At 46.7% G+C, this 19,229-nt stretch overlaps 1 protein-coding gene across 1 annotated transcript in view; it reads left to right on the top strand.

Annotated features, from left to right (window-relative positions):
• Positions 1 to 18,867, top strand: part of LOC134969743 (mixed lineage kinase domain-like protein) — a 36,372-nt gene extending 17,505 nt beyond the window's left edge. Inside the window, exons 2-11 of the mRNA XM_063945895.1 lie at positions 1,851 to 2,304; positions 4,642 to 4,731; positions 5,359 to 5,518; positions 5,597 to 5,694; positions 9,548 to 9,683; positions 10,528 to 10,612; positions 10,922 to 11,070; positions 13,669 to 13,718; positions 14,877 to 15,029; positions 17,446 to 18,867. Of these exons, the coding sequence (XP_063801965.1) occupies positions 1,854 to 2,304; positions 4,642 to 4,731; positions 5,359 to 5,518; positions 5,597 to 5,694; positions 9,548 to 9,683; positions 10,528 to 10,612; positions 10,922 to 11,070; positions 13,669 to 13,718; positions 14,877 to 15,029; positions 17,446 to 17,492 (1,419 nt within the window). The 5' untranslated portion in view covers positions 1,851 to 1,853 and the 3' untranslated portion in view covers positions 17,493 to 18,867. The remainder of the gene's footprint in view (positions 1 to 1,850; positions 2,305 to 4,641; positions 4,732 to 5,358; positions 5,519 to 5,596; positions 5,695 to 9,547; positions 9,684 to 10,527; positions 10,613 to 10,921; positions 11,071 to 13,668; positions 13,719 to 14,876; positions 15,030 to 17,445) is intronic.
• Positions 18,868 to 19,229: the final 362 nt, after the last annotated feature.

Below are 19,229 nucleotides of genomic sequence, written 5' to 3'. Positions count from 1 at the left end.
TTGGCTTGTTAGTGGGCCAACACACTCCTTGCAAATTGTAGCAATGTTGTATCTAATGTATTAGTTAGTGATACTTTTACCCGCACCAGCACTGACTCTCATAGAGCCATAGCAATCAGCAATTTAAAAGTGCTCAGCAGGCTAGGTGTGTGAGTTCAGGATATCAGACAGACAACCACTCAGGATAGGAGTCCAGGGGACTCGCTAGGCATTCACTTAAGGTGTTTGTAGTAACAGAGAGAGCAATCTCTGGCCTCTCTGGATAGCATTCACTTGTGTATGATTTGATTACTGTTTTTCATGCTGCAATCACTGTGTGTTCAATCATCATTACACTGTACTAAACAATACAGTAAGAAGCAGGAATAGTATTCCATAGCACCTGCTTTTTCTATTAAAAGTGTACACACATAGGATCCGCAACGATAAGAGTGTATATCAATACAGCATGTGGGACTCATTTATACCACATACACCAGTGAAGTAACATCTTTGCAAACCTCCTTTTTACTACTTGAATTGATATTGCAACAAGTGTTGCTCTTTTCTCAGATTAGTCCTAGGACACTTTGTAATATATCTTTTCTTTGTCCTCTAAACAAGTGTGGACTCAAAACGTATTTACTTTATGTCTCCATGTTCATAGAACCATCTCTGTAGTGTCTCAGTACACCTCCCTGACTCCATCAAGATAAGGGGTATAATTCTGATTACCCTGGAGTTACTATAAGGGGGGATGTTCAATATCCACACAGATTTTCACTAATCCATTTATATGTCTTATTTTTAAGACATATTACTGGGTATTTTTTATATGAATATGCCACGCATAAATGTAGTGTGAGTATACTAGAACTCACCAGTGTCAATTTTTGACAAGCAGCTACACTCATAGTATTACTGATCTAGCCTTAAGCTATTTGTGGAGAGATACGCTTTATACTGCATCACAGGGCACTGGTGGTGCAACATTTTCTAAGATTCAACCACCAGTACCATTGCAGTCTATGATCTCTATTTAAGAGTAACCTACTTGCATATGATCATTAGGTGGGCATGAGGCTTTGATTAGACCATATATTTCACCGCACTTACGCATCATAGGCAGTGTCCCATTGGTAACACTCCACATTTTGTGTCTATACTTAATTGTCCTATATGACATTAAATATATTTTGAACAGACTAATATCATTTAGTCTGTATCCTGAGTGGCTAATGTCTCACACATAAATAATTAGACTTGTTGCAGGAGTTATTGTGTTGACCCCACTTTTTAAGAATCTGTCTCACATTCTTTTTTTCTTCTACATCACTTATGTGTTTGTATATGTCATGTTTTTAACCTCTATATTTTGCTGTATGTGTCCCACGATAAGGACCTTCTGAATATTAATAATAGTAATAAAAGTTACGTTTTATCTTGATAATCAATCCAATCAATTGACACTGTGCACCCAACCCAACAACCGCCTTTCTAGTTCCCTGTAATTGTTCTGATCTTTTGGTTGTAACAGGGTCGCACCCCCAGAGAGGCTTAAAGTCTAATTCAGACACATGTATATTGGGGTTTTTCTGATTCATTCATTAATTAAATTGCCAATGTAGACCACTCAAGTGTGAAGATGTACTTTCTCCTCTTTTGCCCTCTTCACATCTAGCAATCTCTATTACCCACATTTGTATATAGATGTCTCCTGTAGCATCTCTTTAATGTTGATACCACAAAACAGATAAAAGGAATAGGAAATGATTGCTAGCTTCCTTGCCACCTGGGCCCTTCCTCCTGGTTTGTCTTCAGTTTTTCACCCTGTAAAATACCAGCCCAATTCTCTGTGCTTCTGCTTGTAGGAGATGGAGGTCCTGGGCCAGGTCATAGGCCTTGCTAACACCATCTACAGCCTATGTGAGCAGTCCAGCTCCAACAAGCGCCAATGCCGACGCCTTAAGAAGCGGGTTAAGATGCTGCTGATGACCATCCAAGCCCTTGAGAAACAGAACAAGATGTCTACATCACTGCATTCATTGGTGATGGAGCTGGCGGTAACTCTGGAGAATGCCAAGTGCTGGGTCATTAAGTATTCTCACCACGCCTGGTGGAGGAAAATACTTCAGGCCAACAGCATCAAGGAAGAGTTTGCGGTGATCAATGATCGGCTGGGGGACGCAGCTGGCCAGCTGTGCCTGTTTCTGGCCGCAGAGCACAGAGAGAAGCTGCTCCATTTCTTCACTGAGAATACCCGCAAGTTTCAGAATGAGAAAGATATAGAGGAAGACTTGAAGGAGCTGAGGGATTACCTAACCTGTAAGTTTATCTTCTGAATTTTTCCTCTGTTCAAAAACAGGGAGCGTATATACAGTAGGTATGTTATACTTTCAGGAAGAGTTTTAGTAAGTTAGGAATGCGGGTCACATAGAAATGCACATGGTGGAAAAAAATGCAATACAAAAAAAGTCTCTGCAAGTCCTATTGTCACGTTAAAACAATCTGCTTCATTCACAGGGGCAAATGCATGCTTTTTTAGAATGGGCATAGGTATAATTTTATCTAGTGTTGGGCTGCTCTTCAAAGTCTCTCCATGAGTTTTGTAAGGCAGGAGACAGACCTCCTAACTGTTCAATTAGTCGGGATAAAATCCAAAATGAGTGAGGCAGCCATCTAAAGGTGTGACTGCCCCACCAGAATCAGGATGGTTGGCAGACTGTCCAATATTCTCTTACCTGTTCTTGCAGCTTTCCCTACCTGGTGCTGCTGCTGGTGTTACACCTTGTTGCTTTGTTTAGATACTGGGATGTTGAGGGCCTGTTTGAAAAAAGGGGACCGGTACAGGAAATATGGAAAGCCTAGTAGTAAGTGAACACTCTTGGCATTGCTCCCCTCAACCAGCCACATTGTTATAGTAATAACAATACTTAAGCCCCCAAAACCAACCTGTAGCACTATTTACTATATGTGAATGTTATTTCCATCCAACCAGCCCAGACATTAAATGATTTAAATGATATATCGGTTTCATAAAAGGCCCACCCTTTCCAAAAGCACAGTTCAGCATTACATTTGTAATACCTAAGCCACCCAAACTAAACTAAATAAGCAATACTATAATCTCCACTATTAAACTAAATGTTCCCCCACCATAACTGTTGTGATTTAGGACTTAAAGCCTCAGTTGAGCAGTAACTCGGGTATTGAAATGAAGGGGCGGTCCAAAAGATATAAACAGGACTTTAAAGTGACTTTATTCAGTTGGACCCGCAATCCATGAAATATGTGGGTTATCCGCTCGGAGGCACTGCTGAGATGGACTATACATGTACCAGGGGAAGAACACATGTGCATGTGGTGAATATATAGCTTTGCCTGTTATTGGTATATCCCATAAAAGCTGTCACTATCCCTGATTCCCAGATTTAAAAGAATTGTCCCTGGAAATGTCCCTATACTTAATATGTACTAATATTTCCCTTATTCTGCATAAACTGTAATTCTAATGGGCAGATTTAACAATGAGTTATATTCTTATCACTCATTGCGTATGATAAATGGTGCCCCAGCCATTCAGCTCTTAACTGTACATTTTCAAACACATGACAGGAGCTGATTGGCTGGAGCACCATTCATAATGAGTGATAACAAGAATATACTGTAACTCATGTTAAATCTGCTCCTAAGTATGTATTCATATTATCTGGGCTGCACACATTAATATGTATAAAATAGGAGTACAACAGAATGGGCAAAATTATTTACCCATTTGGCATTATGGGCTTGTTGGGAAATTATTCAGTCTGTCCATTCTATTATAACCAAGAATAAAAATATAATTTTATTTTATGCCAAAGTGGTGATCGTGGGCTTTCTGCTATACATTTACACCTTTTCTGCTATTTGGGAACTACATGTCACAGCATGCCCTAGCAGAAAGTCACTGATTGTGATTTGGGTGCAGTATAACCATAGTAGATTTTATGGACCCCATAATGTCCCATGTACACAATGAGCCTGATTCATAGACTCCCGCCATGGTGATTTTCACAGAGTGGAGCATATGTTTTGCTACTGCATGTGCGGTTGTTGGTAAAAGCTGCACAGTGCATTAGTAACATGGTGTGCATACAGAGAAGCGCAGTTGTGATTGAGACACATGGGCCGGGATGTAATGAAGTCCGAGTTGGGTGGCCATGTGAGATGCCAGACAAACTCGTACGTTTTTCAAAGGGGCAATCATTTACAAGGTATGGTTTAGCCTTGTAAATGATTGCCCTTTAAAATACCATCCAAATGTATTGGAAACAAGCTGGGCACTCCGTGCCATTCATATACATGAGTGTCGCTGAACTGGTTATGAACTCAGATACAGTATGGCCTCTAATATTAGCATATAAGTAACATAGAATCTGCCCCTAACATGGGGCTGGTGCAGTATTTTAGCATCTCAGTCCTTGCACATGCAATCACATGGATGTGCACCAGGGAAGGACTTGTAGCAGTACTTACATAGTCACATAATCAATGCCAGCAAAAAAGGCACAGACACTGCAATTCAGAATCGCCCCCCAAGTGGCTCACTGTACTAGAAATGATCGCTAGATGTTAGCAGCTGAGTTATTACCAATGTATTTCTCGTTCTGTTCCGTACAGCTTGTGTCAGCAGCTTGTCGGAGAAAGTGGACACTGTGGCAGATGACGTGCATGACATCCTCTCTGAGCTGGCTGCAATCAGAGCTGTGTGTAAGTGCTGTAGTAGCTCCGTTATACCCGGGCAGCCGCACCATGCCTACATGTTCATATGAAACATGAACATTTGGTTTCACAAATAATGTCTGTCTGGATCAGAAAATATGTTGCAGCTACCAAAGAAGAGTCTGTTTGGATGCATTCTGTCTCCATTTCATAACACATAACAAATTAAAGCTATTATTTTTAATAAAAACTAAACCATAAATATAAATATATATTCTTGAAGTAAAAGACACATTTTAGAGTCATCCTGACATCCTACTGCAGCTCTGAAATAAGTGATGTTAGTGTGATAGTTTCCAATCACAGGCAGCTGTCATCCTCTCATCTATAACACGCTATCCTAATTGGATCTAATATAGGACAAATAGATTCAACTGCAAAGCACATCATGTCAGTTATGCTCTCTGTGACATCACTGACCACGCCTAGTGCATTTTCTAAATAAGTCTTTGCTGCTATCTGAGTATAGTTGTATACGATCATGTTATTTGTTCAGTTTTACAGCTGTATGCTTTTACTCACCACATTGCGCAGATTAACAGAAAACATCACTGCAGGAACACAGTGTTTAGCGTGTATTCTGATGGCAAAGTGAATTATTCTCTGTATATACAGGCAAGCGCTCCCGCTGGGACATCACTGAGATCCGAGCCACAGATCTACAGCGTGGTGCATTACTGTTAGAGAAGCCAAGCCACAACCTGTACCGAGGAGAGTACCACAGAAGCCCAGTGGCTATCAAAGTCTTCAAGGGACAGCCGCACACAAATGAAGAGTGAGTAAGATCTAAGATGGAATATGTGTGAGAGGAACCATATTAAATTACCAGTCTGAGGTGACTTCTCTTCTCCAGCTATATACGGAAAACATTCCAGGCAGAGAGTGAGACCATGAAGAAATTTGAATGTTTGAATATTGTACGACTCTATGGGATTTGTATTGATAATTCAGGTAAGAAAAACAAGCTGCCCATCCAGTTGTACTCTAAAAATGCCCTGTATCTGGTTCCCATCCTCATTCTCCCTTCTCTCCTCTGTGTCAGGTGCAGAACCCTGTTGCTCTCTGTACTAGTCTCCTGTATCTGGTTCCTGTCCTCATTCTCCCTTCTCTCCTCTGTGTCAGGTGCAGAACCCTGTTACTCTCTGTCCTAATCTCCTGTCTCTGGTTCCCGTCCTCATTCTCCCTTCTCTCCTCAGTGTCAGGTGCAGAACCCTGTTACTCTCTGTCCTAATCTCCTGTCTCTGGTTCCCGTCCTCATTCTCCCTTCTCTCCTCAGTGTCAGGTGCAGAACCCTGTTACTCTCTGTCCTAATCTCCTGTCTCTGGTTCCCGTCCTCATTCTCCCTTCTCTCCTCAGTGTCAGGTGCAGAACCCTGTTACTCTCTGTCCTAATCTCCTGTCTCTGGTTCCCGTCCTCATTCTCCCTTCTCTCCTCAGTGTCAGGTGCAGAACCCTGTTACTCTCTGTACTAATCTCCTGTCTCTGGTTCCCGTCCTCATTCTCCCTTCTCTCCTCTGTGTCAGGTGCAGAACCCTGTTACTCTCTGTGCTAGTCTCCTGTCTCTGGTTCCCGTCCTCATTCTCCCTTCTCTCCTCAGTGTCAGGTGCAGAACCCTGTTACTCTCTGTACTAATCTCCTGTCTCTGGTTCCCGTCCTCATTCTCCCTTCTCTCCTCTGTGTCAGGTGCAGAACCCTGTTACCCTCTGTCCTAGTCTCCTGTCTCTAGTTCCCGTCCTCATTCTCCCTTCTCTCCTCTGTGTCAGGTGTAGAACCCTGTTACTCTCTGTACTAGTTCCCATCCTCATTCTCCCTTCTCTCCTCTGTGTCAGGTGCAGAACCCTGTTACTCTCTGTCCTTGTCTCCTGTCTCTGGTTCCCGTCCTCATTCTCCCTTCTCTCCTCTGTGTCAGGTGCAGAACCCTGTTACTCTCTGTCCTAGTCTCCTGTCTCTGGTTCCCGTCCTCATTCTCCCTTCTCTCCTCAGTGTCAGGTGCAGAACCCTGTTACTCTCTGTACTAATCTCCTGTCTCTGGTTCCCGTCCTCATTCTCCCTTCTCTCCTCTGTGTCAGGTGCAGAACCCTGTTACCCTCTGTCCTAGTCTCCTGTCTCTAGTTCCCGTCCTCATTCTCCCTTCTCTCCTCTGTGTCAGGTGTAGAACCCTGTTACTCTCTGTACTAGTTCCCATCCTCATTCTCCCTTCTCTCCTCTGTGTCAGGTGCAGAACCCTGTTACTCTCTGTCCTAATCTCCTGTCTCTGGTTCCCGTCCTCATTCTCCCTTCTCTCCTCAGTGTCAGGTGCAGAACCCTGTTACTCTCTGTCCTAATCTCCTGTCTCTGGTTCCCGTCCTCATTCTCCCTTCTCTCCTCAGTGTCAGGTGCAGAACCCTGTTACTCTCTGTCCTAATCTCCTGTCTCTGGTTCCCGTCCTCATTCTCCCTTCTCTCCTCAGTGTCAGGTGCCGAAACCTGTTACTCTCTGTCCTAATCTCCTGTATCTGGTTCCCGTCCTCATTCTCCCTTCTCTCCTCAGTGTCAGGTGCAGAACCCTGTTACTCTCTGTCCTAGTCTCCTGTCTCTGGTTCCCGTCCTCATTCTCCATTCTCTCCTCTGTGTCAGGTGCAGAACCCTGTTACTCTCTGTCCTAATCTCCTGTCTCTGGTTCCCGTCCTCATTCTCCCTTCTCTCCTCAGTGTCAGGTGCAGAACCCTGTTACTCTCTGTACTAATCTCCTGTCTCTGGTTCCCGTCCTCATTCTCCCTTCTCTCCTCTGTGTCAGGTGCAGAACCCTGTTACTCTCTGTGCTAGTCTCCTGTCTCTGGTTCCCGTCCTCATTCTCCCTTCTCTCCTCAGTGTCAGGTGCAGAACCCTGTTACTCTCTGTACTAGTTCCCATCCTCATTCTCCCTTCTCTCCTCTGTGTCAGGTGCAGAACCCTGTTACTCTCTGTCCTAGTCTCCTGTCTCTGGTTCCCGTCATCATTCTCCCTTCTCTCCTCTGTGTCAGGTGCAGAACCCTGTTACTCTCTGTACTAATCTCCTGTCTCTGGTTCCCATCCTCATTCTCCCTTCTCTCCTCAGTGTCAGGTGCAGAACCCTGTTACTCCCTGTCCTAGTCTCCTGTCTCTGGTTCCCGTCCTCATTCTACCTTCTCTCCTCTGTGTCAGGTGCAGAACCCTGTTACTCCCTGTCCTAGTCTCCTGTCTCTGGTTCCCGTCCTCACTCTCCCTTCCCTCCTCTGTGTCAGGTGCAGAACCCTGTTACTCCCTGTCCTAGTCTCCTGTCTCTGGTTCCCGTCCTCATTCTCCCTTCTCTCCTCTGTGTCAGGTGCAGAACCCTGTTACTCTCTGTGCTAGTCTCCTGTCTCTGGTTCCCGTCCTCATTCTCCCTTCTCTCCTCAGTGTCAGGTGCAGAACCCTGTTACTCTCTGTACTAATCTCCTGTCTCTGGTTCCCGTCCTCATTCTCCCTTCTCTCCTCTGTGTCAGGTGCAGAACCCTGTTACCCTCTGTCCTAGTCTCCTGTCTCTAGTTCCCGTCCTCATTCTCCCTTCTCTCCTCTGTGTCAGGTGTAGAACCCTGTTACTCTCTGTACTAGTTCCCATCCTCATTCTCCCTTCTCTCCTCTGTGTCAGGTGCAGAACCCTGTTACTCTCTGTCCTAGTCTCCTGTCTCTGGTTCCCGTCATCATTCTCCCTTCTCTCCTCTGTGTCAGGTGCAGAACCCTGTTACTCTCTGTACTAATCTCCTGTCTCTGGTTCCCATCCTCATTCTCCCTTCTCTCCTCAGTGTCAGGTGCAGAACCCTGTTACTCCCTGTCCTAGTCTCCTGTCTCTGGTTCCCGTCCTCATTCTACCTTCTCTCCTCTGTGTCAGGTGCAGAACCCTGTTACTCCCTGTCCTAGTCTCCTGTCTCTGGTTCCCGTCCTCACTCTCCCTTCCCTCCTCTGTGTCAGGTGCAGAACCCTGTTACTCCCTGTCCTAGTCTCCTGTCTCTGGTTCCCGTCCTCATTCTCCCCTCTCTCCTCTGTGTCAGGTGCAGAACCCTGTTACTCTCTGTCCTAGTCTCCTGTCTCTGGTTCCCATCCTCATTCTCCCTTCTCTCCTCTGTGTCAGGTGCAGAACCCTGTTACTCCCTGTCCTAATCTCCTGTATCTGGTTCCCGTCCTCATTCTCCCTTCTCTCCTCAGTGTCAGGTGCAGAACCCTGTTACTCTCTGTCCTAGTCTCCTGTCTCTGGTTCCCGTCCTCATTCTCCATTCTCTCCTCTGTGTCAGGTGCAGAACCCTGTTACTCTCTGTCCTAATCTCCTGTCTCTGGTTCCCGTCCTCATTCTCCCTTCTCTCCTCAGTGTCAGGTGCAGAACCCTGTTACTCTCTGTACTAATCTCCTGTCTCTGGTTCCCGTCCTCATTCTCCCTTCTCTCCTCTGTGTCAGGTGCAGAACCCTGTTACTCTCTGTCCTAGTCTCCTGTCTCTGGTTCCCGTCCTCATTCTCCCTTCTCTCCTCAGTGTCAGGTGCAGAACCCTGTTACTCTCTGTCCTAGTCTCCTGTCTCTGGTTCCCGTCCTCATTCTCCCTTCTCTCCTCAGTGTCAGGTGCAGAACCCTGTTACTCCCTGTCCTAGTCTCCTGCCTCTGATTCCCGTTCTCATTCTCACCTCTCTCCTCAGTGTCAGGTGCAGAACCCTGTTACTCCCTGTCCTAGTCTCCTGCCTCTGATTCCCGTCCTCATTCTCCCCTCTCTCCTCTGTGTGAGGTACTGAACTCTGTTACACTTTGTCCTAGTTTGTACTGTATTCTCTTTACTATTTCAGGCAAGGAACCCTGCTACTCTATGGTGACAGAGTTCTGTGAGAAAGGGAATCTGAGAGAACTGCTGAAAATAGAGCCGGACCTGTCATGGGAGCGGAGAGTCCTGATGGCTTTGGATGCTGCCAGGGCCCTGTACAGGTGAGCATTTTTAATTTGATATCTGAATGATACAATTGTTCACATGTAGTTAAATGGTAAAATGCTAAAAGCTGTCTGTTGTGCGCATGACTCATCTGTCTAATTAACATCACCTGTCTGAGTAAATATTATTAACCAAACCTAAAGGTCAGACTGTCTAGACAGCATGTTTACTTGGCTTTATAAAAAGGTCTGCATATGCCCAAGCCTGTCATTGTGTTACTGGAGCGTCACAGTGCTGTACTGCTGTACTTAGCACAAGAGAGACCTTATCACTGTGTGCCGTGGCTCCCTGGGGTGCCTCGGGACACTTGCAGGGGTGCCCTGGGTTGGTGGTCCAGGACCAATTCAAATTATTCATGGTTAATATAATAGGCAAAACCAATGCTGGTGGCTGCCAGTCATAAAATATGTGGTCAAACAGAAGCAAATCTTGTCCCTCACCACACAACTGACCCTAAGGATGACATATAAACGCGATCTACTTAATGTAATATTTCTTTCTAAATTTGTCAATAAGAAATTTTTGGCCTAGGGGTGCCGTGAAAAAAATTCTGATATTCTAGGGCGCCGTGATTCAAAAAAGTTTGGAAACCACTGCCTTATCATATTGACTGCTATTTATCTTCTATCACCTGTATCCTGTTATCTTCAATAAAACCTTCTCTGGTTTGGAATCAACGTGTTGACTAACCTCATTACTCACATCCGCTACGCACTTACCAATGTGTAGGCATCAGCCAATAACAATCACCTGCTTCCTGAACAAGATCTAACCATGGTGTCCTACTCCTGTAGAGAAGACCAATAAGACTTTATTGACAACCTTGATCTTCATGTACAGGTTGCACCAGACGGAGATGAAGGCCATTCTGCATGGAAGCCTGAGCAGCTCCAAGTTTCTGGTGGACGGGACGTACTGTGTGAAGGTATTGAACAACCCCTACAGCTTCCTGTAGAATATATGTATATATAATAGCGAGAAAACATATGGGTATGTGTATGTGGCAGTGCAGAGGCTATCAGTGGTTGGAGGAGTTGGGCAGGGTGAGGGCATGCCTAGGCTCAGAAGGAGTAGACTTTCCAGTGCCCCTCCTCAGTATTATTCAATAGTTGTATTTCAACATGTGGAACAAAAATATTAACGCCGGGATACTGCGTATATACTGGAGTGTGATTACTCTATATACAGATTAGTGCGCGGGCTAATACATTGTCGTTGTGTGCTTTGTTTGCAGCTCTCAGGGTTTGAGATCTCGAAGACAGAGTCGTCCATCAGAAAACCTTCTAATGCGGAGAAGAGGAAGGAGAGCATCGAGCTGGCCTACATCGCTCCGGAAACCCTGCAGGACATAAACGCGTACGATAAACGCAGCGAGATTTACAGGTCAGTCCCCAGAGGAGGATATTACATCCCGCTTATTATAGAGGTGAGCTGTCCTGAAGAAGCCCACGGCGGAGGCAGCCAGTGTAAGGACTGAGCGTGACATCACAGTCTGCAGTGACATCACTTTCTGTGCAGAGGTAGACAAATGTGTGGCACTCAAGCTGCTGTGGAACTACACACCCCAGCATGCCCTGTTACAGGTTTAGCGTGTCAGGGACTGTGATCGGTACCCAGGCACTAGCTGAGGATGTTTTGTTGGAGACCATGGATGGGATGTACTAAGCACCTGTGGTACATCCCGCCACACATCACACTGCTACTGATCACATATGCACCAATATATGCGGTTAGTACCGCATATGACAGCTCTCCTGGAATTCCGGCTTTATGACCCAGGAGTCCGTCAGTGCGTGCACAGAGTGACGTGGGGGGGTACCCATACATGCAGGGCCTAGTACATTTGGAAATGCAGGGTTTTCACCGCATTTTGCTTTTAGTACATCCCGCCCCAAGGTATAGAACTTAGATGTTTAACCAAATCTCTCCACATAAGCATGAGGATGATTTCTTGATCATATTGCAGAAGAGTCTCTGAAATACCAGCGAGGCGGGTGACTATGATCTCCAGGCGAGTGCAGGGAGTCAGTAGCGGATCTTGCTATGGGCACGCAGAATTATTGCCCGGAGCGCTGCCTTCCGGAGGGCACCGCCGCCGTGGCAAGATCCGCTACTGGTGCTCGGTAGATGCCACGGTGCTCGGTAGATGCAGTGCTGTGCGGTGTGCGATGAAGTCATCGAGCACCGCACTGCATTGTGGAAGCGGCACATAGACACTAGGGGTCATAGTGTCTATGCGCTGCTATGGGAGAGACGTCGTGACATCTCTCCCATAGATCAGAGGAGCGGCGCAGGCGGCCAGAGACGGAGGGCAGCAGCGGTCGGGAAGCAGGAGCGGGGATGGTATTAATTTCTTTTTATTTCTTTTTTTTTATTTATTAAGTGGCGTAACTAGGGGGCACAACTCTACAGGGGGCACAGTACTGGGGGCACGGCGCAACTAGGGGGCACAACTCTACTGAGGGCACAACTCTACAGGGGGCATAACTGACCACGCCCCTATTTTTTTTCATCTGGGGCGCCACAAAGTCTAGATCCGGCCCTGCAGGTAGTGCCCAGGATATATGGGAGTCTCTCAGACACTGGGAGTCAGTTAGCAGTCAGAACATAGGGGATCATTCCGAGATTTAGCACAGCTACGATCAGTCACACTGACATGCGGGGGGACGCCCAGCACAGGGCTATCCCGCCCCGCATGTCAGTGCCGGCCCCACCTGCAGAAGTGCAAAGGCATCGCACAGCGGCGATGCCTTTGCACTTCAAGAGTAGCTCCCGACCAGCGTAGCTTTAGCGTGCTGGCCGGGAGCTACTCATCGCTCCCCAGCCTGCAGCGGCTGCGTGTGACGTCACGCAGCCGCTGCGGCCAGCCCCCCCATTCTAATGCTAATACTGTGTCTCTGACGTGATTCCGATAGAACAGACTGGCTGCTGAAACTCCGGATGGTAGCGATGCACTAGCTGATCTGATGGGTAATGGACATACACAGCAACATTCAGGAGACTGGAAGTTTGTTAGCTGGACACAGGAGACCTAGAGAAGAACGTCTTTAATGATCCTGGTCCTGATTCAGAGGTGGACAAAAAAGCAATGCTGCACGCAAGCAGTATTCTCATCCGCTCTCCAGGAGGGAGCGTGCAGATGTCTCAGTGGAAGAGACGCCTCCTGCACGTATCTGCGTTCCCAGCACTACAACCAACATTACAAGCAGATGTCAGGGGGCGGGGCTAAGCTCCGTGCCCTGACACTTTCAGGGGAAAAAAAATTTGTAGCACTGAACCATCGATGGCGGGAAACCATCTGATTCTCCCCCGTCGATGGTAAAAGTATTCAACATCAGTCATAGACCCATCGATGGTTGATGGCCATCCCTAGTTACCCCTAGGCAACAACCATTCCCTAAGGCAACAAGCATTCCCCGTGGGAACGAGCATGGATCCGAGCATAAAACCCCTGGCAGAAAGCATGACGCAGTGCATGAAACCCCTGGCAACGCACATGAAACCCCTGGCAATGCGCAGGTAAAAAAAATTAAAAACCCATCCTGGGAGGTGTGACCAAATTCCAAAAAGTCACCATTGAAGGAGTAAAGAAATAGTGGGGTCATTATCTACTAAATTTATTAAGTACCATGACGTATAAGAGAAACATTGGGTGACCTATTACACCCCGGTATAATCCTACGCAGCACGACAGATGGCTATCTCATCCAGACTTTCTGTAGGTGGAATATATAATCCCGGAAGTTATTACCCGAAATGTCTGCACCAACCCTGCAACATGCTTACTGCGCGCTCTAGGTTTCTGTTTTAACTTTTTCTGTGTGACTTTCTATTTTCTAGCAATTCCTTGTACCATGTATCTCATGTCTGTATCGTGACTTTGAGTCCTACGGGAGAAAAGCGCTATATAAATAACATTATTATTACCCCCCAGGATTTGCTAAGTGAATGAAGTATAATAATTATCCTTCTCTCTTCCAGTCTGGGTGTGGTTATTTATGAAATTGCTACAGGAAAACTCCCATTTCAGGGTAAGTAACCCCCCACCCCCCTGTCTTCTTTCACACAAATCCAGGTTCCTATCCGAAATCTGCACAGGAGTCTCACAGTACCTGTCACGGCTTACCATGCCTCCATCTGCCATTGCTCCATGTTATCCTGATTCTTAGTGTACTGACCAGAGAGATGAAGTCTTGCTCTCTGCTACTGTGTGATCTGTGTAGCTATGTGACGTGTGCATGTGGCCTATGAGACTGGCCTGGCAGACGCACAACAGGCAGAAACGCCATGCGAGGGTAATTGTACTGATCACAGAGATTTATCCGCATCTGCACACGGGTTCAATCACAGCACACAGCAGGCAGATGTTACACCGGCTGTGATTTACTGACCGGGGGTCACTTTGTTTCAGCACGACGTACAGGGGGACACGTCGCTGTGGTATACAGCTGGGCACTGCACAAGGTACAGGGGGACATGTTGCTGTGTTATACAGCTGGGCACTGCACGAGGTACAGGGTGACACATCACTGTTGTACAGCTGGGCACTGCACGAGGTACAGGGGGACATGTTGCTGTGTTATACAGCTGGGCACTGCACGAGGTACAGGGGGACATGTTGCTGTGTTATACAGCTGGGCACTGCACGAGGTACAGGGTGACACATCACTGTTGTACAGCTGGGCACTGCACGTGGTACAGGAGGACATGTTGCTGTGTTATACAGCTGGGCACTGCACGTGGTACAGGAGGACATGTTGCTGTGTTATACAGCTGGGCACTGCACGTGGTACAGGAGGACATGTTGCTGTGTTATACAGCTGGGCACTGCACGTGGTACAGGGTGACATGTCACTGTTATACAGCTGGGCACTGCACGCAGTACAAGGGGACACGTCACTGTGTTGTACAGCTGGGCGCTGCACGTGGTACAGGGGGACACGTCATTGTGTTATACAGCTGGGCACTGCACGAGGTACAGGGGGACACGTCGCTGTGTTATGCAGCTGGGCACTGCATGCAGTACAGGGGGACACGTCGCTGTGTTATGCAGCTGGACACTGCACGCAGTACAGGGGGACATGTCACTGTGTTATACAGGGGGACACGTCACTATGCTATACAGCGGAGTATTACATGAGATATAGGAGGCTCGGACAATTGCTGATATGTATCTGTTACACCCGTAGACCTGCCAGTGACGGAGAACACCCTGCTGGACATGCAGCAGGACCTGTGTGCGGAGGTGGCTGCTGAACTCTCACCTGCCTGTGTCCCTGTGTTACGTGACCTCATTATAAGGAGCCTGCAGAAGAATCCCAGTGATCGTCCCTCTGCTGGAGGTACCATATCTGAGCCCTCTGGGCAATGTGGGCATTAACGTGACCATTCTATATCACATACAGCCATATAATGCTGCACTATGGCCCGATACACATTTACTGGATGATGCAATAAAGAGCATCATAATACCCCGTATACTGCCATACATAGGGGTGTATTACCTAAGACGTGGCAATACGGCTGCTTTTCTATCCGTTTTTTTCGCAGCAGTATAAAGTCACCTATTGCCTTTATTTATCCATAAATCCCGCTGAGGAAGCTGAGAGATCCTGGCTGCGAGTGGTAAGGCCTAACTCACATTAACTTGAACACATGGCCACCATTGTGCCAGCCACGGCAGGGTGTCAGGGGGGGTAAATATACCCTTGACCGCCATTTGTGCCAGCCATAACAGGATGTCAGGGGGGTAAATATACCCTGGGCCGCCATTTGTGCAGCCATGGCGGGCTGTCGGGGGAAGAATGTACCGTTGGTTGCCATTTGTGCCAGCCCACTATGGCTGGCACAAATGGCGGTCAAGGTTTTATTTACCCCCTGCTATGGCTGACACAAATGGCGACCATCATTCCGACCCGTTCGCACGCAGCGGTTTGTCACTGTGGTGCGAACGGGTCCGGCATGCGCAGTGTGCACACTGCGCACGCGCGTTATTGCCCGGCGGTTACGACGCGGGTTACGAAGAAAACAGTCGCAGCGGCGGCCGCAAGAAGATTGACAGAAAGAAGGCGTCCCTGGACGTCACCAGACCACTGGTGGCCGTTTTCGGGGAGTGGTGGAGAAAACGCAGGCGTGGTCAGAAGAACGGAGGGCGGATGTCTGACGTCAAAGCCGTGACCATCATCGCTGGAACCATTGCACAGGGTAAGTAGGTCCAGGGCTGGTCTTCTTTTACACAAAACTTTTTTAGCATAGCAGGGCTGCACAAGCGATCGCAGCCCTGCTAAGCTAAAATACCCTCCCCAATAGTCGTGGACTAGTTGATCGCAGCAGCAGCAAAAAGTTGCTGGCTGCGATCAACTCGGAATGACCACCAATGAGTCTATCACTCGTGCATGTGAGAGTAACGCTCATACTCACAGTTCAGACGAGTATAGCACACAGGTTTGTAGTGTTGTGGCTGCAGCGGTTGGTTTCAAGGTATTTATAATTCATCCATCCCATAGCTCACGGGTAAATTATATATTGGAGGTGGAGCATAGCGCGGAGCTGTAATCATATTGCTGGACACACTTATATTTTCATCATAGAACTGATGCTTGAGATGCAGGGTAAATAATAATTGCACAGTACTAAGTAATTTCAAGTGACTAATGGACAGAACGCTATCAATTACTGTTTCAGTTGTTTGTTTTTTATGTATTATATGCATGTATTTTTTATTGATTAGAAATGTATTTTAATGTTTCGCTCCTAAGTCTATATTAATTATAGCTTTTATTAATTTGCACTTTCCTAATAGCTGGCGTGGTTGGTTGGGAACTTGGTGGACATTCTGAGTTGATCGCAGCCAGCAACTTTTTGCTGCTGCTGCGATCTATTAGTACACACCTATTGGGGAGGGTATTTTAGCTTAGCAGGGTTGCGATCACTTGTGCAGCCCTGCTAAGCTAAAAAAAAAAAATTCAAGCAGAAGTAGACCAGCCCTGGACATACTTACCCTGTGCGATGGATCCAGCGATGATGGGCTCGGCTTTGACGTCACTCCTCCGCCCTCCATTCTGCTGGACTCGCCTGCGTTACACTCACCACTCCCCAAACGGTCCGGATCCGCCCTGTCACGCCTCCTTCCTGTCAATCTACTTTGCGGTCCGCTCTGCGACTGCTTCCATCTCAAGAAGCAACGTAACCCAGCGACCCCTGTGCGCACACGCACTGCGGCCGCCGCGCATGCACATTCCGCACCCGTTTGCACCGCTGCGTGTGAATGGGTCGGAATGACCCCCTATGTTGTCCAGCCCTGGCTCCTCTTTCCTGCTACATCACATAGCTCTTGTGTTCCTAGGTTACCCTTCCCCTTTTAGCCACCCCTGTCGTGTCAGCTGTTCCTATTGTGAAGAACATTTGTAAAGGAGAGTGGGGCGGGAGGCTGAGGCAGTAACACAATCCTCCAGACTGGAGGGAGGCCCAGCCTCTGTGTATATTGATAATTGAGTCTGGGGTAAATTTACTATGATGGGAGTTCTATTTAAGATGGGATGTTGCCCATAGCAACCAATCAGATTCTACTTCTCATTTATTTAGCACCTTCTAGAAGATAATACCTGGAATCTGATTGGTTGCTATGAGCAACATCCCATCTTAAATAGAATTCCCATCTTAGTAAATTTACCCCTCTGTGTGATGCCCTGAACTGTTTATACACCATTCTGGTGAGTGCCTCTTTAGTTTATATGTCATTATTCCCTTTCTTTGCAGTTATTGTGGACCAGCTGATGGCTCACTTGAACCAGAGAGACTGTTGAAACCTTTCACTTGTGACCACAGTACCTCAAGATCAGGAGCTGGGGACATAAAGCAAGTCTGGCTGCAGAATATTCTACATTCAGTGTATTATACAGTCTAACAAGCTGCAAATCTTGTGTGCTGTTACCCATGGCGACCAATGACACGCTACCTGGTACAAGTTACATCTGATCTCTGATTGGTTGATATGCAGCATACTTCCATCTAGTTGTCCAAACTTCATGACGGGCAATCAGGGAACTTCCAATTCCTTCATTAATGACGATTTGATCATCAGAGACCGTAATATGGGGCAAACACAGTATTCCGCCGAAGCGCTGCTTCCTCCACCTCTAGGACCCATGCAATATGAACGTTTTAGTTTTACGAGCTTTTATAAGGATCAGTGTTAATATGTTTGTGCTTTACTGTCTCATGATACGTATACAGCCTGCTGGCCCATACAATCACATGCTGTTAATAAATGTTACCTGCACTGTGGAGGCCCCCTCGCTCCTAGTACAGATTTACAGGGAAGACTCCTGTAACAAACACATCAGCAATGGACCCGAGAACACAGATTCCCGCTGTATAGAAACTTGTGTCTGCAGCGGCCTCTCCTAACGCCTGACTTGCTCTAAGAGCTTTTTATTACAGTCCATGACAGAGTATTTCATGCACATATGGTACATGGGTATTTTCAAAAAAAAAAGCATAATTATGTAATAAATTTGGTAGTTGAGCAGACTACAGTATTTCTAATGTATATACACAGGACTTCAGATGGTGGAAATGGTCATTACGGACTGATACCTACAATCACTGCCCTAAAACAGCAGACCAACTTGTGGAGAGGTATGTGACGGCCAAGGAACTTTTCAGTGTATCCCAGTGGCCTCTAGTACCCTAATGGCGATCGGCACCTGGAGGCTAACCAGCTGTGCCGGGAAGGTTCCAGGCTTGTAAATGGCTTGATAAATATGTGATGGATTGGACCATGCAGGCCACTTCCTTCTGAACCTATGCAGTGTGAGCTGCTTACAGTGTGGGAATAGTAGAGGGTCTTTTTTTGGCCAGCTAGCCTGCTCTGCAGAATGCCCGATAAACAGATGTGTATATAATCACTATACATGCTCTGCTAGATCCCGATAGCTATATTACTCCAATATAGCATTGGTGAACCACTGAAAGCTTTAGGGCAAAGCTCCTGGTGTAACCTGTGTACATCCCACCAAGACGTGGCTACCATCAGAGATTCTAACAGGGCCACAGATTGCTGAAAGGTGCCCCAGGGTTGCTTGGAGTTTTCTTTTCTTGGATTCCCAAATCAAACGTGGTGCATGAACATATTCAAGAGGCTCCTCCCTTCCCATTAAATAAAAAATGTCAAGTGTTTTTCTGTTTGATTTTGGAAAATAGAATTTGTTCAATAATCTATTCCTCATGAACATCAATAACCAGTCAACAACGTGTGACTGGTGGAATTGCAACTGCGTCATTCCATAAAATATGGGATGAACTTCTCTCACTGAATAAGGAAAGAAACTAGGGGTGATAGTAAAAGGCCCAATGAACTTATCAGGCAACTTTGGGAATGGCTGAGACAATTTCAAGTTGTTTTTTTGTGAGCCAGACCTTGTCCCCCCTGAGAATTGTAGAGCTGGTGCACAGTTTTGGTTTGCTATAGGTAACTTTAGTGCTAACCCTTTTCCAGGTCTCCTATAAAGTGAAATGCAATTCTTGGACTGCCAGGACCG

This window comes from Pseudophryne corroboree, chromosome 11, assembly GCF_028390025.1.
Source record: "Pseudophryne corroboree isolate aPseCor3 chromosome 11, aPseCor3.hap2, whole genome shotgun sequence".
Lineage (NCBI taxonomy): Eukaryota > Metazoa > Chordata > Amphibia > Anura > Myobatrachidae > Pseudophryne > Pseudophryne corroboree.
Note: the sequence above shows the minus strand (reverse complement) of the source record. Positions and strands in the feature narration are given on the sequence as shown.